At 45.0% G+C, this 24753-nt stretch overlaps 1 protein-coding gene across 7 annotated transcripts in view; it reads left to right on the top strand.

Moving 5' to 3' along the window:
• Positions 1–4396, top strand: part of GSTCD (glutathione S-transferase C-terminal domain containing) — a 480201-nt gene extending 475805 nt beyond the window's left edge. For all 7 annotated transcript variants that reach the window (XM_063919297.1, XM_063919322.1, XM_063919316.1 and 4 more), the window contains one exon: positions 3009–4396. In XM_063919297.1, coding sequence (XP_063775367.1) covers positions 3009–3145 — 137 coding nt within the window. In that variant the 3' untranslated portion in view covers positions 3146–4396. The remainder of the gene's footprint in view (positions 1–3008) is intronic.
• The last annotated feature ends 20357 nt before the right edge of the window (positions 4397–24753 follow it).

Genomic DNA, 24753 nt, shown 5'->3' with positions numbered 1-24753 from the left:
GCTCAATTGTACTGGCTGTGGAACCCGGAAACTATATGGTATCCCTGGATATAAAGGATGCATACCCGCATATAGCTATTGCCATGTCACACCAGCAGTTTCTGCGGTTTGTTATTGGCAACCTACACTTTCAATTCCAGTCTTTACCATTTGGACTGGCTACGGCTCCTCGGATCTTCACCAAGGTCATGACCATAATGACGGCACATCTCTGTCGCCAGGGTATCAAAATCTTGCCGTATCTGGACGACCTGCTGATTCTGGCAAATTTCCACGATGTCCTCCTCAGTCATCTGCAACTGACGGTAAGACCACGGGTGGCTTATCAATTGGAAGAAGTCCTCGCTGACCCCAGCTCAGAGCTTGGTGCACCTGGGTGCACTTCTGGACACACACAGTCAACAGCTGTTTCTGTCTCCAGAAAAGGTCATTGTTGCTCCAGAGTGTCGATACACTCACGATGCAAGTATGTCGGCATTCGACCTGGTAGAGTACGCTCAATTTCATTCCCGCCCACTACAGAGGTTAATCCTTTTCAAATGGAACGACCTACTTAATCGGATCAGATCTCAGATTCAGATGATCACTTTGAATCCGGAGGTTCGTTTGTCGCTGATCTGGTGGCTACAGGACCAGCGATTAAGCAGGGGGCATCCCTTGATCCCCGACTGAGTCCTGTTAACAACAGACGCCAGTCTGAGGGGATGGGGTCCGGTGTTGGAGCAACACTTGTTTCAGGGTCGTTGGACCAAGGAGGAATCACTCCTCCCAATAAACATTCTGGAATTGAGGGTAGTGTTCAAGGCATTATCTCTCACCCTGCCTCTGGTACAGAACAGGCCTGTTCAAGTATGATCAGACAACGCCACCACGGTGGCATACATAAACCATCAAGGAGGCACTCGAAGCCACATAGCAATGATGGAAGTATCAAAAATCCTTTGTTGGGCAGGACGCCATCTGCCAGTCATATCGGCAGTGTTCATTCCGGACATCCGAAACTGGAAAGCGGACTTCCTCAGTCGCCAGGAGAGTGGAGCCTTCATCCGGAAGTCTTTCAACTAATAGTGGACAGATGGGGCCTACCAGACGTAGACCTAATGACGTCAATCACAAAGCTCCGGTCTTCGGATCAAGGACCAGGGATCCTCAAACAGTGTTCGTGGACACACTGGTGGTTCCATGGAACTTTCGGCTGCCCTACGTGTTCCCTCCAGTGTCACTCCTGTCCAAGCTACTACTGAAGTTTAAACAAGGAGGAATATTACTTCTAGTCGCTCCAGTGTGACCGAGAAGGCTTTGGTTCTCAGACCTGCAGGATCTGTCAACAGAGAACCCCCTTCTACTTCCTCAGTTCCCGGACCTCCATGTACAGGGTCCTTGTGTCTACCAAGACCTGGCCAGACTGGCTTTGACGACGTGGCTGTTGAAGCATCACTCATGTTGGCCAATAGTTTCTCTGAGGCGGTTATCCAGACTATGTTGAAAGCCTGCAAACCGGCCTCTGCCCGGAATTATCACAGGGTTTGGAATTCTTACTTCACGTGGTGTGCTGATAAGAATTATGATGTCTCTATGTTCAGAACTTTCAGAATTCTGGCTTTTCTGCAACAAGGCCTTGACTTAGGTTTTCGTCTGGCCTCCCTCAAGGTTCACATAACTGCCTTGTCGGTATGGTTTCAGAGAAAAATTGCGTCTATACCTGACGTTCATACATTCACTTAGGGCGTTCTTAGGATTCAGCCTCCCTATGTCCCTCCTGTGGCTCCATGGGATCTGTCTGTTGTACTGAATGCCCTGCAAGAGTCTTCATTTGATCTTCTTGAGTCAGCGGACCTTAAAGGGCTCACAGCCAAGGTCCTGTTCTTGCTGGCTATTGCCTCAGCAAGACAGGTGTCGGACTTAGGCGCCTTGTCCTGTCGTCCACCCTATTTGATTTTTCATTGCGACCGGGCAGTTCTACGAACTCGACCAGGTTATTTGCCTACGGTGATGTCATCTTTTCACCTTAACCAAGACATTGTGGTTCAGACATCTATCTCTTCAGACTTGTCTTCCAAAGAGCGTTCTTGGATGTGGTAAAGACACTCCATATTTATGTGGAGAGGACTGCCCTTATCAGGATGTCAGATTCCCTTTTTGTACTGTTTGGTTTCCACAAACGTGGCTGGCCTGTGAATAAGCAAACCTTGGCCAGATGGACTAGAATGGTGATTGCACAAGCTTATGCGCAGGCTCCACACTCCTGCTGCTATTAAAGCTCATTCTACTCGGTCTGTTGGACCTTCTTGGGTGGCTTGCCATGGCGCATCCGCAGAACAATTGTGCAAGGCGGCTACATGGTCCTCAGTGAATACGTTTATGAGGCCTTTGATATTTCCGCCTCCCAGGATGCTTGCTTTGAACGCCGGGTTCTCATACCTGCCTTTAAGGCGCGTCCCTTCCCTTGAGGAATTGATTTAGGACATCCTCTATGTTTTCCTGTGGATACCAATGTATGTTGCTGCAGAAAAGTAGCGTTATGGTAGACTTACCACTGTTAACTCTCTTTCTGCGAGGTACAGTGGTCCCACAGGGCTCCCACCCTGACGCACCTAGCTTCTTTGGGTTTGTATGGCATTAGCTGCTGGTACCTTCTCCTGTCGTTAGAATGTGGTTCTATGTGATTAACATCTACCTTCTCTCTTGCCTGCTCCTGCATTGGACTGGTTAACGAAGCTGAACTCTAAGTGCCTAGAGGCGGGGTGTATAGGGGAAGCCCCAATGCATCCTGGGACAGCCTAAAGCTTTAGCCTGTTGGTGCTTCTGGATCAAGATCCACTCTACACCCCAATGTTTTCCTGTTGAACCAATGTACCTCGCAGAAAGAGTTAAAAATGGTAAGTCTACCATAACTCTACTTTTTTGGATACCGCTCAGATTAACTGTATAGATTGTGTATGTAAATAGTTATATAGTGTTTGTTGTAAATAACTTTATTTAAACTTTCTTCATATGTTGTACCACAGGGAAACATTGCATGGGTTTGGTGGACTTGGATCGGGCGTGGGCTGCTGAACAATATGGCTATAAAGCTGTGGTCATCTCAATGGAACCAGAAAGCTGCTCACCAAAGAATAATTTGATTGTGGGGTCTCCCAATTAAATGTTTTTTTTTATTTCTTAAAACAATTTGGTTATAAGCTTTGAAAAAAAAAAAAAATGTCATATGTACTCTGTAACAATACCTGTCAATAATCCAATTAAAATCAGTCAGTTCATTATAAGGCACTTTTGTAAGGACAGAAGACAACTATTGATCTGCTTGTACATTCATTTTCCTACCCCAAGCATGGCCTAGAAGTGTTAGAAGTGTTCCGACGGAACAGCCCGAGGGACAGAAGAACTCCTGTAATTTGGCTACATGCATGTGATGTCATATTAAGCAAAGGAGCTTCCACTTTTTCCATGTGTGGCCAACATTAGACTCGTGTGCTGACAATTACAACATCACAGATTTTTCTGCCACACCTCTAAGGTCTGAGAAGGACCATGGTGGTCATTCCGAGTTGTACACTCGTTGCCGATTTTCGCTATGCTGCGATTTGTTGCTAACTGCGCATGGTACGCAGAGCGCATGCGCTAAGTTATTTAACACAAAACTAGATTTGCTGGTGTTCAAGCGACGTTTTTCAGTCGCACTGCTGATCGGTGAATGATTGACAGGAAAGGGGCGTTTCTGGGTGGTAACTGAGCGTTTTCCGGGAGTGTGCCTAAAAACGCAGGCGTTTCAGGGAAAAACGCGGGAGTGTCTGGAGAAACGGGGGAGTGGCTGGCCGAACGCAGGGCGTGTTTGTGACGTCAAACCAGGAACTAAACGGACTGAGGTGATCGCAATCTAGGAGTAGGTCTGGAGCTACTCAGAAACGGCAAATAATTATTTAGTAGCAATTCTGCTAATCTTTCGTTCGCTATTCTGCTATTCTAACATACACTCCCAGAGGGCGGCGGCCTAGCGTGTGCAATGCTGCTAAAAGCAGCTAGCGAGCAAACAACTCGGAATGAGGGCCCATATGTAATGCATGTGGCTACAATTTGCAGAGGAAATGTTCTGAACACCAGCAATTCGTGGCCATTGCAATAAATTGACTTGTCCGCTATGTGGCTTTTATTGCTTCAGGCTTCCCATCTATGAAGACATAAAAAAACAAATGAGAGAGGTCACATTGTTTTTAGTGAGTTCTATTTTTATGTCAGGGCAGCTAAAAGAATGGTCATCTATTATTTGTACTTTTTCTTATTCAAATGTAAGATGACAATGTTTATCTACAAAATGCATATGTATGCCAGATAACAGTGAACAAATGTAAGTATATATTTACATAATGAGATATTAAACTTTAGAAATAATGACAAAGCCTACTGCCTATGCTTATTTCCACTGAATAATATTTTGGGGTTTTTTTTTAATTCCAAACACTTTTGTTGTTAACAAATCCAGCAGTGTTATAGTAGTATCTGTTCTCTTTGTTTCTGTGTTTGCACCCAATTGTAATGGGAAAATTATAGAGTGGTTAGAAAGCAATGGAATTCACTAACACAGGATGTGGTGATACTAAATCCATGGATGGCTTCCTTGCAGGAGACAGTACCTGCAGCTTGTTAGGATCTCCTGTTCTGTACTGCCACGTCGCCATGGCAACCGGGAGGCAAGTGTTAGCGAAGTAACCTGAGCGCAGCTGATACTCCGGTCCGGGTTTTTACTGTGTAGTGGTTACAGGCTCTGTGCACGGCAGGGAATCCGGCGCTGGTTTTGTGCTCACAGTCTGTGAGGTCTGAGTGGGGCGTGGACAGCACCTGCTATATAAACCATCCTCTCAGGCTAGGCAAATGCTGCTGAATCTTTGTTTGTTAGTCAGTTCCAGAGAGTTAGCTAGTACTGTGTGACTTTGTATTTACTTGTTGCTTACTGCGAATAGGCCTTGGGATTCGGTACTTCATTCTGCCAATCCGGACCTAGCAGTAAGACTGGAGTCAGTTGTTTAACCTGCTGGGGTTCTTTTGCTATTCTGTGAACCCAGCAGGTTTGCGGCTGTACTCTCAGACCTGCTTGCTTAATCCTCCCTCACTGTGCAGGGCGTCCAGGTGTCAGTTTAGTGACAGTAAGCTGAACCTGTGCCCTGCAAGTGGGGGTTAGGATTGTGGATACTCTCCTTGTGTCTATATTTCTATCTCTGACCAAGGAGTTTATTCCCACACCCGTTGGTAACCCTTTGGGGTTTTTTCCTGTTGCTCTTAGCAACATCATTTTGGGTGCGCCACATGTTAAATCACTACATCTCGCTTCATTGTCCGCTCTATTCCATCTGAGCATTCCTGACACTAGGGAGACACCCAATTCCTGAGCCTTTGGGCTTCCCCGTTCATTTTGTGTTTATTAGTTATTCCATCACCTCCTGTGTATGTTGTGTTATACTGTCTGTGAGTTCGTTTTGCCTCGCATCCCTCTCTGTTCATACACCGGTATACTCCTGTTAGCACTGGTGTGCGTAACATATTCAGCAGCCCTACTCCTGTTGAAATTTTGTGGGAATATGGAGCATACCCCTCAAAATACTTTGCAACAGGTGGTCGATCAGGTGCAGGTCCTGACTCGACAATTTAATGAGATGTCCATTAAAATGAACACCCCGCAGGCCGCTAGCAGAGCTCCCGCAGCAGCAGCGGCAAGTTTAGAGGTTAAGGAGCCGAAAGTAAATCTCCCGGATCGTTTTTCTGGAGATCGCTCGCAGTTTTTTTGTTTCAAGGAGAGCTGTAAGCTATATTTCAGGCTTAGGCCCCAGTCTTCTGGGTCGGAGATTCAGCGGGTTGGCATGGTGATTTCCTTGCTACAAGGAGACCCACAGGTCTGGGCATATGGGTTGCAGCCTGACTGTCCGTTGCTTAAAAGTGTTGATGCTTTTTTTACGGCACTGGGCATTTTGTATGATGACCCTGACAAGATGGCTTCAGCCGAGGCTCAGATTACGGTCCTAAAGCAAGGGCGACGGCCAGCTGAGGTTTATAGTACGGAGTTTCGGAGGTTGGCTCATGATACCCAGTGGAATGACCCAGCCCTGAGAAACCAGTACCGAAGGGGCCTTTCTGACCAGATAAAGGACCAACTGGTACAATATCCCTCGCCTGATAGCTTAGATCAGCTCATGCAGTTATCCATCCGGGTGGATAGACGGCTGAGAGAGCGTAGGCTTGAAAGGGAGACCGCAGTTTCCTTTTTTCCCAAGGGAACCTCAGACTCTGAGGAATATTCCGAGGAGCCTATGCAGATTGGGGCTACCCGCCTCTCCTCGCGTGAGAAGACGCGGAGGAGACAGCAGGGTTTGTGTTTGTACTGTGGGAATAAAGGTCATGTCGTAGTATCATGCCCAGAAAAGCCGGAAAACTTCAGGGCCTGAGGGTGATGGGAAATATCCTGTCAGGCCAGAAGTCAGATTTTCCCAAAAAAACTTTTCTCATTCCGGTGACTTTGGAGATCCTCGGTCAAACTGTTAAGACTGAGGCCTTTGTTGACAGTGGGGCCGATGGGGTTTTCATGGACCGTCAATTCGCCCTGGAACACTCTGTTCCCTCAGTACCTTTGGCATCAGAGATTGAGATCTGTGTGTTAAACGGGGAACCATTGTCCCAGGGTAAAATTACCTCCTGCACCAGCCAAATTCCTTTGTTTATTGGAGCCACACACTCTGAAAAATTGTCTTTCTATGTGACTGTCTGTTCTTTTGCCCCATTGGTTTTGGGGTTACCCTGGTTAAGGGCCCATAACCCTCAATTTAACTGGGTCTCTGGGGAGATTCTTAGTTGGGGTAGTGATTGTTTCAGGAGTTGCTTGAGCCTTCCAGTCAGGCTCTCGCAGCTAAATTTGCCAGGATTGCCAGGATGTTATGCAGATTTTGCGGATGTGTTCTCCAAAAAAGTTGCGGAGGTACTACCTCCCCATCGCCCCTATGACTGTGCCATTGATTTGTTGCCGGATGCTAAGCTTCCCAAGAGCAGGTTGTACTCCCTGTCACGTCCTGAGACTCAGGCTATGGCAGAGTACATTCAGGAGAACTTGGCTAAGGGATTTATCAGACCCTCACAGTCCCCAGTTGGGTCGGGGTTCTTCTTCGTGGGTAAAAAGGACGGTTCGTTGCGACCCTGCATCGACTTCAGGGAATTGAACCGTATCACGATTAAAAACTCGTACCCACTGCCTCTCATTTCGGTTTTGTTTGACCAGCTTCGTACTGCCACCATTTTTTCTAAGATTGACCTACGCCGTGCTTACAATCTAATCCGAATAAGAGAGGGGGATGAATGGAAGACTGCCTTTAATACCCACTCAGGGCATTATGAATATTTGGTGATGCCTTTTGGGCTCTCTAATGCCCCGGCAGTCTTCCAGGAATTCATGAACGATGTGCTCAGGGAATATTTGGATAGATTTTTAGTTGTTTATCTAGATGACATCCTAATCTTCTCCCATTCCCTGGAGGAACATCGGAAGCATGTACGCTTAGTCCTCCAGAAACTCAGAGACCACCAGCTTGGGGCGAAGCTGGAGAAGTGCGAATTTGAAGTCCAGCAAATCGCATTTCTAGGGTATATTATCTCCTCAGAAGGTTTCCAAATGGAGGGTTCTAAGGTACAGGTAGTCCTGGATTGGGTGCAGCCCACTAGTTTGAAGGCGCTTCAGCGTTTTCTGGGCTTTGCGAATTTTTATAGACGTTCATCGCTGGATTTTCGTCTATAGTGGCCCCCTTGGTGGCACTCACTAAGAAAGGGGCGGATGTTGCTCACTGGTCTTGTGAGGCCAAAGCGGCCTTTGCCCGTCTCAAAAGGGCATTTGTCTCGGCCAAGGTGCTGCGACACCCAGATCCAGAGCGTCCTTTTGTGGTAGAAGTGGATGCCTCTGAGATAGGTATTGGGGCGGTGCTCTCTCAGATGGGGGTGTCTGATAATCGCCTTCATCCCTGTGCTTACTTTTCCCGTAAATTTTCGTCTGCCGAGATGAATTATGATGTGGGTAACCGGGAATTGTTGGCTATAAAGGATGCACTCGGGGAGTGGAGACACTGGCTTGAGGGAGCTAAGTTTGTGGTCTCAATTCTCACCGACCATAAGAATCTGGCATATTTAGAGTCAGCGAAGCGGCTCAATGCCAGGCAAGCACGATGGGCTTTGTTTTTTGCTCGCTTTAATTTTTTGATAACATATCGCCCTGGGTCAAAAAACATCAAGGCTGATGCGCTCTCGCGGAGTTTTGCTCCAGTCCAAGAGACCACCGAGGAGCAATTGCCCATTGTGTCCCCATCATGCATTAAAGTGGGCATTACCCAGGACCTCTTGTCATTAGTCCTTAGAGCACAGGAGCAGGCTCCTCCAGACCTTCCGGTAGGTCTCTTGTTTGTGCCTCCTAGGTTAAGACAGCGAGTGTTCCTGGAATTCCATGCCAAGAGGTCGGCAGGGCATCCGGGTATTGCCAGAACTCGGGAGTTGCTGTCTAGGGTGGTGTGGTGGCCCTCGGTGGCTAGGGATGTGGATCAGTGGGTTCGGGCATGTGACGTTTGTGCCCGAAATAAAACTCCTAGAGGGGTTCCAGTCGGCCCATTACATCCACTCTCTATTCCATCTAAGCCATGGACCCACATTTCCATGGATTTTGTGGTGGACTTGCCCAAATCCTCGGGGATGACAGCCATTTGGGTTGTCGTTGACAGGTTTTCGAAGATGGCGCATTTAGTTCCACTGGTTGGGTTGCCATCGGCCAGACGCCTGTCTGAGTTATTTATGCAGCATGTTGTGCGCCTCCACGGGTTGCCACTTGATGTGGTCTCTGACCGTGGATCCCAGTTTGTGGCCAAATTCTGGAGGGCATTTTGTTCTGATCTCCAGATTTCTGTGAGCTTGTCGTCAGGCTACCATCCACAGTCTAATGGGCAGACTGAGAGGGTGAACCAGTCCTTGGAGCAGTTCCTCAGGTGTTATGTCTCCAAGTGTCATACTGACTGGGTTGCTCATCTGTCCATGGCGGAGTTTGCCTATAACAACGCGGCTCACTCTGCTACAGGGATCTCTCCCTTCCTTTGTGTGTATGGGCATCATCCTAAGGCCAATTCTTTTGACCCCCTGGATTCCACGCCTGGTGGTTCCTCTGTGGTTTCGTCCCTTAGGGGTATTTGGAGGAAAGTTAAGAAAGCCCTTGTGTCTGTGTCATTAGTGACCAAAAGGGTTTTTGATAAGCGGAGAAGACCCTGCAGCTTTAAATTAGGAGACTTCGTCTGGTTGTCCACCAAGAATTTGAAGTTGAGACAGCCATCTCATAAGTTAGGCCCCTGGTTCATCGGCCCTTATAAGATCACCAGGGTTATCAATCCGGTGGCATTTCAGTTAGATCTGCCCCGTTCATTGGGTATCAATAAAACATTTCATTGTTCCCTTTTAAAACTGGCGCTTAGTAATCCTTCTTCCAGTGGAAGACCTTCTCCTCTTCTGATACGGGGTCAGAGGGAGTTTGTGGTTGAAAGGGTTCTTGACTCCAAGATGGTTCGGGGTCGGCTGTCATTTTTGGTGCACTGGAAGGGGTATGGCCCGGAGGAGCGGTCGTGGGTGCGCAGTTGTGATCTTTATGCCCCCAGACTGATACGCTCTTTCTTCTCGCAGTTCCCCGATAAACCCGGTGGTAGGGGTTCTTTGACCACTCGTCAGAGGGGGGGTACTGTTAGGATCTCCTGTTCTGTACTGCCACGTCGCCATGGCAACCGGGAGGCAAGTGTTAGCGAAGTAACCTGAGCGCAGCTGATACTCCGGTCCGGGTTTTTACTGTGTAGTGGTTACAGGCTCTGTGCACGGCAGGTAATCCGGTGCTGGTTTTGTGCTCACAGTCTGTGAGGTCTGAGTGGGGCGTGGACAGCACCTGCTATATAAACCATTCTCTCAGGCTAGGCAAATGCTGCTGAATCTTTGTTTGTTAGTCAGTTCCAGAGAGTTAGCTAGTACTGTGTGACTTTGTATTTACTTGTTGCTTACTGCGAATAGGCCTTGGGATTCGGTACTTCATTCTGCCAATCCGGACCTAGCAGTAAGACTGGAGTCAGTTGTTTAACCTGCTGGGGTTCTTTTGCTATTCTGTGAACCCAGCAGGTTTGCGGCTGTACTCTCAGACCTACTTGCTTAATCCTCCCTCACTGTGCAGGGCGTCCAGGTGTCAGTTTAGTGACAGTAAGCTGAACCTGTGCCCTGCAAGTGGGGGTTAGGATTGTGGATACTCTCCTTGTGTCTATATTTCTATCTCTGACCAAGGAGTTTATTCCCACACCCGTTGGTAACCCTTTGGGGTTTTTTCCTGTTGCTCTTAGCAACATCATTTTGGGTGCTCCACATGTTAAATCACTACATCTCGCTTCATTGTCCGCTCTATTCCATCTGAGCATTCCTGACACTAGGGAGACACCCAATTCCTGAGCCTTTGGGCTTCCCCGTTCATTTTGTGTTTATTAGTTATTCCATCACCTCCTGTGTATGTTATGTTATCCTGTCTGTGAGTTCGTTTTGCCTCGCATCCCTCTCTGTTCATACACCGGTATACTCCTGTTAGCACTGGTGTGCGTAACACAGCTATATTAGTGAGAACATTGTGGGCATTTTAATTCAAAGAATAAATTCAATTGCTATTTGTGTGATTGAGACGGAATCTTTTGGCAAATGTCTTATTAAGGGATGGGTTTGCGTTCCTGTATATAACCTGTATATATCTGAGCTAAGTCACCAACTGTCTAACACAAGTGTGACCCTGTGCATGATACTTAACTTATTGTACCTAGGTTTTTGGGGTGACCTGGCCTCCACTGGTCTCAGAGTTGCATGTCCTCATATTTTTTTTGTTTGCCTTTTCAGTTGTGGTCTATGTCATGTACTATTCTCATACTCATTTATTGACTGGCATGTGTATCCCTACCCTATGTGCCCCCCTCACCCCCCCCCCCCCCTCCCCTTCTACTTCTTACTCTTTCTATTCCACACATTTACAATAAAAAAATATAAAAAACCTACTTTTTAATATTTTTCAATTAAAGCTGGAGCCTTCAAAGCTTGGTCCCACATTACTCCTATCAGCATGTTAATAAGTACTCAATGATCTGTAATTTATAAGAAAGGAATTAGGTGCTGTCAGTTGAACTCCTGTTATGGCATAACCTCAGAATTTACCTTATATGAACCCCAGTAATATATTTTTTCATAATTTTATATAATGCATATTAAGGAGTAATGATAGAACAGTGTCGTGATCTCTAGCTCTTAATTATGTTATAAATTAAGATTTAGCCTCCACTTGCCCCCGCCTTAGGATATTATCCACACCCCATATCTTATGACAGTGCCTGCAGCCAGATATTATGCACATTTAGTTCACTTGCCAAATTTGCTGATGTTAAATCGTGAGTTATTATGCTGTGTATATGAGAACATTGTATTCATCATTTGCTTGAGGGACACAGCGTTGATTATTAAAATATCAAGTTAATTATTAGCTCATTCGACTTTATAATTAATAATTCATTCTTTTTAGTACCTTAATCTAGGAAATTATTTATTGCTAGTATATTGTACTAGGCAAATGCCTGGTCAAGGAGTGTCTCCTCTTCCCGCCGCCCCATGCCCCTACATTTACCCTGACATGACTCCCTTCTGTCTTTACCCTGTTGCTGGAGCCATTGCAACTGCCCATTTCCATCTCAGGATATACCATTCTCGATTACTGAATGTCATCATACTTGTTTCTTCACTACTGCAAAGAGCACCCATCTTGGAGCAGCTGGAAGAAGAGAGGGGAAATGTAACTTCTTGATCACCACACATACTGTATAAATGAAAAGTAATGTCAAAGAAGCCACAACAATCACCATGTTAACCAGAGCTGTAAAACTGTACATATATTCAGCTCCACACTCTGCTTCCATCAGAGAAGAGACACCCTCACAGACACCTTTGACGTGTTTTATTGCTTGAAAATTTGTATTTGTAAATGGAACAGGGCCGCAACTATCCCTACATCTAATGCATCAATTTGTACCACAAATCCCCTATGAAAGTCAGGTGTCATTAGAACTGGTTGGGTATACAATGCTACTTTCAACTCCAGAAAAGCCTTTTCTGCTTCAGGAATTCATGTAACCATTACTGTCTGTTTGCGCTTGGTAAGATCTGTCACTGGTACTGCAAATGTGATAAATTGGGTATAAACCTTTTATAATAACCCATGATTCCTAAGAACGCTCTCACTTGCTTCTTATTTAGGGGTTGTGCCTCAATTTTATTAACTTGTGACTTTATCAAACCTCTGCCAATGGGGTAGCCAAGATACTTTTCTTCTTCCAACCCTAGACAACTTTTTTGGGTTGGCTGTCAATCCTGTCTTATGGATGGAGTCCAACATTGCTTTTACTCTGGGTAAGTGAGACTGTTAATCAGGACTATAGATTATTACATCATCCAGATAAGTAGCAGTCTACTGTCTATGGGGTCTTAGAATTCTATCCATCATCCTTTTAAAGGTGGCGGGTTCCTAATGTAACCCAGATGGCAACATCTTGTATTGGAACAACCATCTGGTGAAAAAAAAAAGGTATTTTCTTTGGCATTTTTGGTGAACAGCTCTTGCCAATACCCTTTCGTTAAGTTTAGGCATTGGGTAGGTATCAAACTTCAACACGTTTATTCAACTTACAGAAATCATTGCAGAAGCACAAACTCCTGTTCGGCTTCGGAATAACCACAGTGGGACTTGACCACTCACCATGTGACTATTCAGTTACCCTCAACTCCAACCTTTTTTTTACATTTCCTTAGACACTGATTCTAAAAGGGGTACCCTGGCCGGTCAGGATTTCCTTAGGTATTTCCAACCTGCTAAAGACATACTAGTTTTCTAGCAATGGTCTTAGATGACATATTGCGCAATGGTATCACTCTTGGGTATCTGGTAGCATAATCCATTATCACCAAAATATATTGCTGGCCCCGGGCAGATTTATTTAGAGGTTCAACCAAATCCATAGCTATTCTTTCAAATGGTACCTCAATAATGGGTAATGGGACAAGCAGACTTTTAAAATGTGTCCTTTGAGCATGATTCTGACATTCAAGGCATGATGCATAATATTCAGATGCCTCCTTATAGACCTGAACCAGGAAAACTTCTGTAAAATTGTCTGGGTTTTTTCTACCCCGAGGTAACCTACAGTTATGTAGCCATGAGCTAGGTCTAATACTGTTCTTCTACATGCCTTGGGGATTACCAATTGTTCCACAATATCTTCCCCTTTCTTAGTCAGTTGATACAAAAAAAATCCTGGCTTACTGAATATTACGATATGACAACCGACCATAAGGGTCTACAGGAGTTTCCATCAATCACTTTTACATTCTCTCTAGCTTTTACCAGAGTAGGGTCATTTAACTGCTCTAAGGCAAATATCTTTTTTCTGACCTCAAGATCAGACAGACTATCAACTGGTTCAACAAAATTTTTTATTTCAGTAGGCGCTATATAATTCTGTACCCCACTACTGTTCTCATCATTCCCTGGCTCCCCAGTCATGCTTGAAAACAGACACATTTCAGATGCTCCCACTGCCACTGTACAGGTTGAGTATCCCTTATCCAAAATTCAAAATCCCACATTTTTGGGTCCCCTACTCAGATAATGACATATGTATTATATATATTATCTTTAAGTATATATATTTATATTGAGAATCAAAAAATAGTCAATGCGCTGCTTCCCCTTTATCTACAGACAGGTAAATATTATATGAGTCTTTTCTGTAGTCTGTTTGTTTTCGCACCCGGTTTCCACAGGAGAACCTGTGGATGGCAGCTCCGTCCTTCAAGAGGCCACTAGGTAATAGTGGAAAAAAATCTAGAAAAGAGAAGTGAAGAACAAGCGCCTAATGGTGCAGTAATTTTGGACTTTGATCTCTGTCACGACAACATTCATATATAGATATTAAGCGTACCAGATGAATAAATATGGCAAGCACATCAAAAAGCTGTTGTCTTCCGTCTATTGTTCCCAGTCCAGTGGAAATATTCATTTCAGATAAAATTCCATTGTTGCTGCGGCTGTCCTGTCTGTAGCACACCAGCAAAAACCCAACCGCATGCTGAGTACTGGTGGATAAAGAGTAAAGACCGTCCGTGACGTGCTGTTATACTTCCACCTTCTGGTACATTCATTACTTATAAAAGTGATTTACGATCTTGCATTGCAGCAACAATATTGCACTATGAGAGGCGCATTTTATGTTTACTTGTAGTATCTCTGAGCTGTGAGCTGATTCTATCCGAGCTTTGGAGGATAAAAAAAAACCCGTGACGTGTCGTCACCTTTCAAGTGTTCCGACCCCTTGGCTGTGAACAATAGACGGAAGACAACAGCTTTTTGATGTGCTTGCCATATTTGTTCATCTGGTACGCTTAATATCTATATATGAATGTTGTCGTGACAGAGATCAAAGTCCAAAATTACTGCACCATTAGGCGCTTGTTCTTCACTTCTCTTTTCTGTATATATATTTATAATATATATAATATTTATGTCATTATCTCTGTAGGGGACCCAAAAATGTGGGATTTTGGATAAGATATACTCAACCTGTATCAGTAACAGTCTCAAACGTATCTGGGTTATTTACTTCTGTAACAAATTGGCTTTCCCACAGTTTCCACTTGTGGGCAAAGTCTTTCCCTAATATCGCATCATACATCATGTTGGTAACCAAACCCACAGAGACTACAGCGGAACCACACTTAATTTCTATATTTACCTCTAGTAACATAATACCAAGTATCCCCATTTATGCAAGTCACACCAACAGTTTTCCCTTTACTATTTAAGGAATTCGCCAATTTGGCTTTCATAAGAGAAACCAGGCTACCAGAGCCTCTACCCGGTTGCCTTCTCTAATGAGTATACACATTTCTCATATGTCCTAGAGGATGCTGGTTCCATTTCATGACCATGGGGTATAGAGGGTTCCGCAGGAGCCATGGGCACTTTAAGACTTTTCAAAGGGTGTGAACTGGCTCCTCCCTCTATGCCCCTCCTCCAGACCTCAGTTTTAGAAATGTGCCCAGGCAGACTGGATGCACTCCAGGGGAGCTCTACTGAGTTTCTCTGAAAAGACTTATGTTAGGTTTTTTATTTTCAGGGAGAACTGCTGGCAACAGTCTCCCTGTTTTGTGGGACTGAGGGGACAGAAATAGGAACCAACTTCCTAAAGAGTTTCATGGCTCTGCTTCTGGCTGACAGGACACCATTAGCTCCTGAAGGGTACTGAGCGCTAGCCGTGTCTAGATGCTCACTCCCACAGCGCGCCGTCACCCCCCTCACAGAGCCAGAAGTCAGAAGACAGGTGAGTGTTAGAAGATGAATCTTCAATCAAGATAGTGACGGCTAAAGGTACAGCACGGCTGGTGGGAGCGCAGCGCGCCATTGCTGCCCACACATACACAGAGCACTGCCGGGTGCGGGGAGGGGGGCGCCCTGGGCAGCAAATAACCTTGTAAACTGGCTAAAAGGGGGCATAAGATGCCACGGCACAGCCCTACCCCCGCCAGTATAAATATTAGGTGAAAAGTCTCTGAGGGGAAACGCGCCATTGCGGGGGCGGAGCCTCCTCCTCAGCCAGCACACTGCTCAGCGCCATTTTCTCCTCAGCTGCAGAGACAACGCTGGTCCTCCTCCACTACTGAATATAAGTATCAGGGTGCAAAACAAGGGGGAGCACAGTGAATTTGGTGCTTTACAGGGTGTATTTACACTATAAAAAAGCGCTTGTGTCAGTGGGCATTTTGTGTTCACAGACATTGTGTACTGGCGCTGGGGTTGTGAACTGGCTGCTCCTAACTGTGTCCTTCTGACAGATTTTACTGTGGGTCTGTCCCCTATAAGTCCCAGTGTGTCTGTGGTGTGTGTGTGCACGACAGTGAGATGTCTGAGGCAGGGATTTCTTCCCCTGAGGAAGCCATTTTAGGGACACAGAGTTGTAATGTGGTGGCGCTGCCAGAATACCAAGAGCCTGCATGGGTGAAAGAAATACGTGATAGTATGCATCATATCAATAGGAGATTAGATAAGTCTGAATCTCATGCAGAATGCTGGAGAAAATCTGTGGAAGATGTGATTTTTCAAGGTTCTGTTCTCCCATCCGCAGGCGACCCCGCTGGGTCACATAAAAGACCGTTTGCAAATATTGTAAATACTGATACCGACACGGACTCTGATTCCTGTGTCGACGATAGTGACTCCAGGGAAATAGATCATAAATTGGCGAAAAATATACAATATATGATTGTGGCTATAAGGGAAGTTTTGGAAGTTACAGAAGCCCCTCCAGTACCTCAGGAGAAGGCCTATTTCTATAAAGAAAAGAAATCTAAGGTTGTTTTCCCTCCTTCCCACGAGCTAAATACTCTCTTTGAAGGGGTGTGGGTGAATCCTGAAAATAAATTTTGCATTCCCAAAAGGATTCAGATGGCTTATCGTTTTCCTTTAGAGGACAGGAAAAATGGGAGTCACCCCCGGTGTTAGAGAGTGCCCTGTCTAGATTGACAAAGAAGGTGATTCTCCCGGCACCTGGGACGGCTTCGCTAAAGGAGCCGGCAGACCGCAAATTGGAGACTACATTAAAATCCATTTATGTTGCCAATGGTACACTGCTCAGGCCCACAATTGCTTACGCATGGGTGAGTCGTGCGATTGAAAAATGGTCAGACAAGTTGTCATCAGAAATTGACACGATTGATAAAGATGAGATACTCCTAAAGTTAGGAAATATCAAAGACGCGGCCGCATACATGCTAGAAGCGATGAAGGATACTGGACTCTTGGGTTCAACAGCCGCTGCCATGGCAGTATCGGCTCGGCGGGCGTTATGGATTCGCCAGTGGAACGCGGATGAAGATTCCAAAAAGAATATGGAGGCTCTCCCATCTAAAGGTGAGGCCTTATTTGGTGATGGGTTGGATGCGTTAGTCTCAGCGGCTACCACAGGTAAGTCGACATTTTTGCCTTATGCTCCTGCACCGGCAAAAAAGACACATTCCTCTCACATGCAGTCCTTTTGCCCCAACAAATACAAAAAGGCCAAAGGTTCCCTCTTCTTTGCAGGTAGGGGAAGGGAAAAAGGAAAGAAGTCCGTAGCATCTCCAGGATCCCAGGAGCAGAAGTCAACCCCTACTTCTGCCAAATCTACAGCATGACGCTGGGGCTCCCTTGCGGGAGGCCGCTCGGGTGGGGGCACGTCTGAAACTGTTCAGTCAAGGTTGGATTCAATCTGGCCTGGACCCATGGGTTTTACAAATAGTATCCCAGGGGTACAGGCTGGAGTTTCAAGACGTCCCCCCATGCTGATTTTTCAAATTGACCTTGCCAGCTTCTCTTCCAGAAAGAGAGGCAGTAACAACGGTAATTCAAAAGTTATGTCAGGATCAGGTCATAATCCTGGTACCCTTGTCACAACAAGGAGAAGGGTTTTATTCAAGCCTCTTTGTAGTTCCGAAGCCGGATGGCTCGGTCAGACCAATTTTAAACCTAAAAAAATCTGAATCTCTACTTGAAAAGGTTAAAGTTCAAAATGGAATCTCTGAGGGCAGTGATTTTCAGTCTGGAGGAGGGTGACTTCATGGTGTCGGTAGACAAAATATATGCTTACCTGCATGTTCCCATTTATCCTCCTCACCAGGCTTATCTGAGATTTGCGGTTCGGGACTGCCATTACCAGTTCCAGACGTTGCCTTTCGGTCTCTCCACGGCGCCGAGGGTATTCACCAAGGTGATGGCGGAGATGATGGTCCTCCTTCGTCAAAAAGGAGTCAATATAATACCTTATCTGGACGATCTCCTGATAAGGGCGAGATCCAGGGAGCAGTTGCTGCAGAACATCACACTCTCCCTGTCCATACTCCAACAACACAGTTGGATCATAAATTTTCCAAAGTCTCAGTTGGAACCGACGACAAGATTGTCCTTTCTCGGGATGATACTGGACACAGAAGTTCAAAGAGTATTTCTTCCTGTGGAAAAGGCTCTGGAGATCCAGAGTATGGTCAAACAGATACTGAAACCAACAAGTGTGTCGATCCATCAGTGCATTCGGTTGTTGGGAAAGATGGTGGCAGCCTAGGAGGCCATACAGTTTGGCAGATTTCATGCCAGAGTATTCCAATGGGACCTGTTGGACAAGTGGTCCGGATCCCACCTACACATGCACAGGAAGATAATCCTGTCATCAAAAGCCAGGATTTCGCTCCTGTGGTGGCTGCACAGTTCTCAGCTACTAGAGGGACGCAGGTTCGGGATTCAGGATTGGGTCCTGGTAACCACGGATGCAAGTCTCCGAGGCTGAGGAGCTGTCACTTGAGGGGAAAGCTTCCAAGGAAAATGGTCAAGTCAGGAACCCTGCCTTCACATAAACGTTCTGGAGTTGAGAGCCATTTACAACGGCCTTCTACAAGCGGTGCATCTTCTTCAAGATCATCCCATGCAGATCCAGTCGGACAATGTAACAGCAGTCGCGTACATAAACCGGCAAGGCGGAACGAAAAGCAGAGCAGCAATGGCAGAGGTGTCAAGGATTCTCCTCTGGGCAGAAAGACATGTCAGAGCTCTGTCGGCGATTTTCATTCCGGGAGTGGACAACTGGGAAGCAGACTTCCTCAGCAGATACAATCTCCATCCAGGAGAGTAGGGCCTCCACCAAGAAGTCTTTGCAGAGGTGACAAGTCACTGGGGCGTTCCTCAAGTAGACATGATGGCATCTCTTCTCAACAAGAAGCTTCAGAGATATTGTTCCAGGTCGAAAGACCTCAGGCAATAGCAGTGGATGCACTGGTGGCCCAGTGGATATTCCGGTCGGTGTATGTCTTCCCTCCGCTTCCGCTGATCCCAAAAGTTCTCAAGATAATAAGAAGAACAAGAGTTCGAGCAATCTTCATTGCCCCAGACTGGCCAAGGAGGGCTTGGTACCCAGATCTTCAGGAGATGCTCATAGAAGATCCTTGGCCTCTTCCTCCTCGCGAGGACCTGCTACAGCAGGGGCCGTGCGTGTTTCACGACTTACCGCGACTACGTTTGACGGCATGGCTGTTGAGCGCCGGATCCTAGCCCGAAAGGGTATTCCCAAGGAAGTCATTCCCACTCTTGTTAAGGCCAGGAAAGGAGTAACGTCTAAACATTACTACCGTATTTGGAGAAAATGTATTTCTTGGTGTGAATCCAAGAAGGCTCCTAAGGAAGAGTTTGAGTTGGGAGGTTTTCTCCATTTTCTGCAGGCTGGGGTGGATGCGGGCCTTAGATTGGGGTCAATCAAGGTCCAGATTTCGGCCTTATCAGTTTTCTTTCAAAAACAATTGGTTTCTCTTCCAGAAGTTCAGACCTTCGTGAAAGGGGTTTTGCACATCCAGCCTCCATTTGTGCATCCAGTGGCACCATGGGACCTTAATGTGAAGTTTCTCACTTGGAAAGTGGTGATGCTTTTAGCCTTGGCATCCGCAAGGCGGGTGTCTGAGTTGGGGGCCTTGTCTCACAAAAGCCCTTACCTGATCTTCCGTGAAGATAGGGCGGAGTTGAGAACTCGCCAACATTTTCTTCCGAAGGTGGTTTCATCTTTCCACATAAACCAACCTATTGTGGTGCCAGTGGCTACTGACACGTTCACTGAGTCAAAGTCTCTAGATGTGGTTAGGGCTTTGAAGATTTATGTCGCTAGAACAGCTCGGATACGGAAAACAGAGGCTCTCTTTTGTCCTGTATGCTTCCAACAAGATTGGGTGTCCTGCTTCCAAGCAGACCATTGCGCGCTGGATCAGAGGTACGATTCAGCACGCTCATTCTACGGCTGGATTGCCGTTGCCAAAGTTGGTGAAGACCCATTCTACTAGGAAGGTGGGCTCGTCCTGGGCGGCTGCCCGGGGGGTCTCGGCATTACAACTTTGCCGAGCAGCTACTTGGTCAGGGTCAAACACTTTTGCTAAATTTTTAGCTTGACACTTTGACCGATGAGGACCTCAAGTTTGGTCAATCGGTGCTGCAGGGTCATCCGCACTCTCCTACCCGTACTGGAGCTTTGGTATAAACCCCATGGTCATGAAATGGACCCCAGCATCCTCTAGGACGTATGAGAAAACAGGATTTTATAACCTACCGATAAATCCTTTTCTCCTAGTCCGTAGAGGATGCTGGGCGCCCGACCCAGTGCGTACTTTATGTGCAGTTTTGTTCAGTTTAGTTACACAAGTTGTGTTACATTTGTTTTCAGCATGTTGCTGTAAATGGTTCATGCCTGTTGGTGTGTGTTATGTTGAATGCCATGTTGTGCGGCATGGTTGAAGTGTGAGCTGGTATGATTCTCACCATTAGTATAAAAGTAAATCCTTTCCTCAAAATGTCCGTCTCCCTGGGCACAGTTCCTATAACTGAGGTCTGGAGGAGGGGCATAGAGGGAGGAGCCAGTTCACACCCTTTGAAAAGTCTTAAAGTGCCCATGGCTCCTGCAGAACCGTCTATACCCCATGGTCATGAAATGGACCCCAGCATCCTCTACGGACTAGGAAAAAAGGATTTACTGGTAGGTATTAAAATCCTGTTTTTCCTGTTTTTATCAGCCTGTTGGTCTGCAGTGCAGTCAGGTTAGCTGAGCAAAGAAACACAGTAGCCAGGAAAACAACATACCAGTACAGGGTTTTTGTGCAATCTATCCGTAACTAGTTTTATTGTGCAGTACAAAAACAAAATAAATCCTAGCCCATCTAGGCACTAACTAAACATAATAGATTCCCTCCCTGAGCGGTAGGACCTGATGCCCCGACCACAACACAGGCATATGCACAGTACTTACAGTCAGTTAATCACAGTGTTGCATAACAGACCCATTTCTCCAGGTAGTAGGACCCTGAGCAAAAAGCCATGACCCAGCCAATATCAGCCTCTTACAGGTGTAGCCACTAATTAAATGCCCAAAACCCCGAAATGGGCTTTATGGGTGACACCCATACCCCCAGACCCCTTATCCAGCTTTTAGTAAAAGCCCAAACTCTAACCAAGTTTGTTTAGTAGAAACAGATATTTCCTGGGTGTTTAAATCACATAGGTAAAAAACCTGGGACAAACATAGCTCTCGTTTATCACTTTACCAGTGCTTTTATCATAGTATAGAGTCACTATATATTTTTTTTAAATATCCATCTCAGAAGAAAGGCTTAAACTTCTAATGGCATCAGACCACATTACCTGGACCATCAGGTTCATATAATTCTATTAAAACTTCAAATCTTAACAATGGATATCCAAACTAATACTGTAAATATTGCAAATAGCCTGATGTGGCACTTATTCCAAATATCAATGGTATATAAGACAGTCTGCATGTATTAGTAACAGTGAGGCTGAATCATAGTTGTACGCAACCCAATGGTTTATATACAGCTACAATTGTGGGAGGACAGCGCATGTGCAGGATGTGTTCTGCATTGCCCCTTAAGCCGCAACAGTTTGAGGGCGGTGCTTGGCAGCATTCCCAAAAGTAGGGGCACGTCATCCCTGTTTTCAGGGAGTGCCAAGGCCAGTGTCTGCGTCTGCTAACCCAGATTTAGTGGCCCTGGAAGCAAGTAAGAAATCCCAAGGGTTTAGTGGCATGCGTGCCTATATGAATTAGGAGAGGATATGAAAGAAGTCCCACTACATTTCATCCAGCACAGGACAAGTATTTGGGTACATTTTGGGAAGCTATATGGATTTCCTTTAATACTGTTGTTGTGAAACTCAAACTCTCTGTAGAAGATTCAAAAATAATCATCCATACTGTAATGTCAAGGGAGTCATTATAAAGTCTATCTCCCAATGGGTATTTGTTTGCCTTTATCCAAGGTGTTGAGGGATATAATTTTAATACCAGAAATCACTTATTTTTTTGACCTTTTGAACTCACATCATAATTTACATGCTAAAAGACTTAGGATGCCTGTTTTAGGTAGTAGGTAAACTATAAAATGTAAACTATAAAATGTTAGAGCCAGGATAAACCGCACTTTAGCCTCAGGGGAATCACATAGGATCATCAAGAATTTGTATATTATTAAATAACGTAAAGTGTTTTACCTGCAAGTTAGCCTTTCATTATCCAAGCATTGAACTGGAAAAGAAGACCTAGAAAGAATGCAGGATTTTAAAACAATGAGGTCATAAGTGTAAGAGGTAAATGAATCATGTTTATTTGACAAGTTCCAGATAGTGAGTATATTTTCAAAGTGATCAAGCTATTTAATGGAGATTTATACTTCTGTAGTCTTAGTGGACATTTTCAGTGCAAGTATTCCTCAATTAGTCCTCTTAGAGGAGTTATAGCTAATGTTTAGTGCCATGTGGTGTATGCCAGGATAGGACATGAAATGGTTCCACTAAGTCATATCATACAATATATTGATCATGCCATTTCTTTCCCTGTAGTCATTGGAGAAAAGTATATTGATTGGTACCTGGGTTTTAATTTTACCAGAATAACAAATTATCTGGGATTATAAAATTATGTCTATTGTACTTAGTGGGACGGTGAGAGCATAAAATGAGTAGAGAATGCTAGTTATTATTTTCATTTTGATAGTGTCCTTTCTACCTTTTCATCTTATGGAGAGTATATTCAGTTTATTTCAGTTTGTTGAGCAGTGGTGAGAGGTTGACTTTATAGATTGAGCCACATAACATATACATCCGAGTAGTTGATACTATTCTTTGAGCCATTAAAAGTTGAAATTGAATGCAAATAGTTTTTCAGCTAACCAATATATATACACTGCTCAAAAATATAAAGGGAACACTAAAATAACACATCCTAGATCTGAATGAATAAAATATTCTTATTAAATACTTTGTTCTTTACATAGTTGAATGTGCTGACAACAAAATCACACAAAAATTATCAATGGAAATCAAATTTATTAACCCATGGAGGTCTGGATTTGGAGTCACCCTCAAAATGAAAGTGGAAAAACACACTCTAGGCTGATCCAACTTTGATGTAATGTCCTTAAAACAAGTCAAAATGAGGCTCAGTAGTGTCTGTGGCCTCCTGTGGAAGACTGTGAGGACCGGCACTCCCCCTCCAAGGCTCAGTGCTTAGGTGCCATCTCAGATGAGAATGGATAGTGGAAGACAAAACAAGCGGCACTCTAAGTCTGTCAAAAAATCAAGTGTATTTCACTCAAATAGTGATCCGACGTTTCGGGGTCCAAGCGCCCCTTTGTCAAGGTGAACAACCTTGTTCACCTTGACAAAGGGGCGCTTGGACCCCGAAACGTCGGATCACTATTTGAGTGAAATACACTTGATTTTTTGACAGACTTAGAGTGCCGCTTGTTTTGTCTTCCACTATATATATATATATATATATATATATATATTTAGTGCAAAGAAGACAGCGGCACTCAGCAGACTTAATGAAGAAAATTGCCTTTAATGCGGTCCTACGCCGTTTCGGGGTCAAGCCCCGTAGTCAGGGACAAGCGATACATAAACACACAGTGCAAATACAGAGTACTTATACCCACAATAACAAGTGATCATTGAACAGATTGTGCTCACCTGTCCAGCGCTGCCGTTCCCGCCGCCTCCAGCCCTACCGAATGCGGGTCTCAGGAAGATGAGGTCAACAGCCGGCGCCAGACAGTCTGAGCCAATCGGGAAGCGTTACCCACGTTACTAGGAAACGCCTGTAAACAAACAAAGTGTACATTTAAAAAACGTGAGAACACTCACCCAAACCCGTATAGAAAGCAGTGATAGTGAAAACAACCGTGCGCCCTAAAAGCAGCTTATTAGTAACACCTCCTGGAAGGTTCCCTTCACCCTTCACCACCAATGTATGCACAAAAATAGAAAAATGGAGGGGTTACTTAACTAGCGCTTTTCACAGTATATCCTCTTTATTGATTTCCAACAACAAATCCCTTGTTGCAAAGGGAAATATGCAATATAAAAAAAGTATAAAATAGTGAAGTACGTTTAATACATGTAAATTTTATACAACAAACAATACAATCAGTAAAATATTTTCAACTTTAAAACATCAGCAGCAGCCCTTTAAGTGACAATCCATCTAGTGTCCAATAAATAGGGGAATTACCAGAGGTGTTGGAACTGAAAACAGTTCAAATCAGCATAAAAGTCTGTGTGAAAGAGATATACCCGGGATTTTTCCACAGGCAAACAGCTGAAGGTAGGTCCCGCTATTTGGAACAAAGTCCGGATAATTACGTGTTAGTACCAATTTAAGTAACTGTACAAATAAATCCACCGCGGGACCAAGGCACAGCGGATTATCAGTAATAAGTAGACGAACAGCCTCCACACCTGCATCATGTGGGATGCAGGTGTAGAGGCTGGTCACATCCGCACTGCAGAGAATCAAACCCTCAGGCGGGTTATCCAATGTTTGTAAACACATCAGTAATGCCATAGTATCCTGCAAATATGAAGGGGCAGCTTGGATGCATGGATTTAAATCGGCATCTAAAAAGATTGCAACTGGATGATACAACGAGTTTCTAGCAGATACAATTGGTCGACCAGGTGGGTTGACCAATGATTTGTGCACCTTTGGTAAGGTGTAAAACAGGGGTACTTTAGGAGAGTCAACTGTCATAGCAGATACCTTTTGATAACAACCCTGACTGATAGGC

This window comes from Pseudophryne corroboree, chromosome 1 (assembly GCF_028390025.1).
Source record: "Pseudophryne corroboree isolate aPseCor3 chromosome 1, aPseCor3.hap2, whole genome shotgun sequence".
Lineage (NCBI taxonomy): Eukaryota > Metazoa > Chordata > Amphibia > Anura > Myobatrachidae > Pseudophryne > Pseudophryne corroboree.
This window is presented reverse-complemented; position numbering and strand designations above follow the sequence as displayed.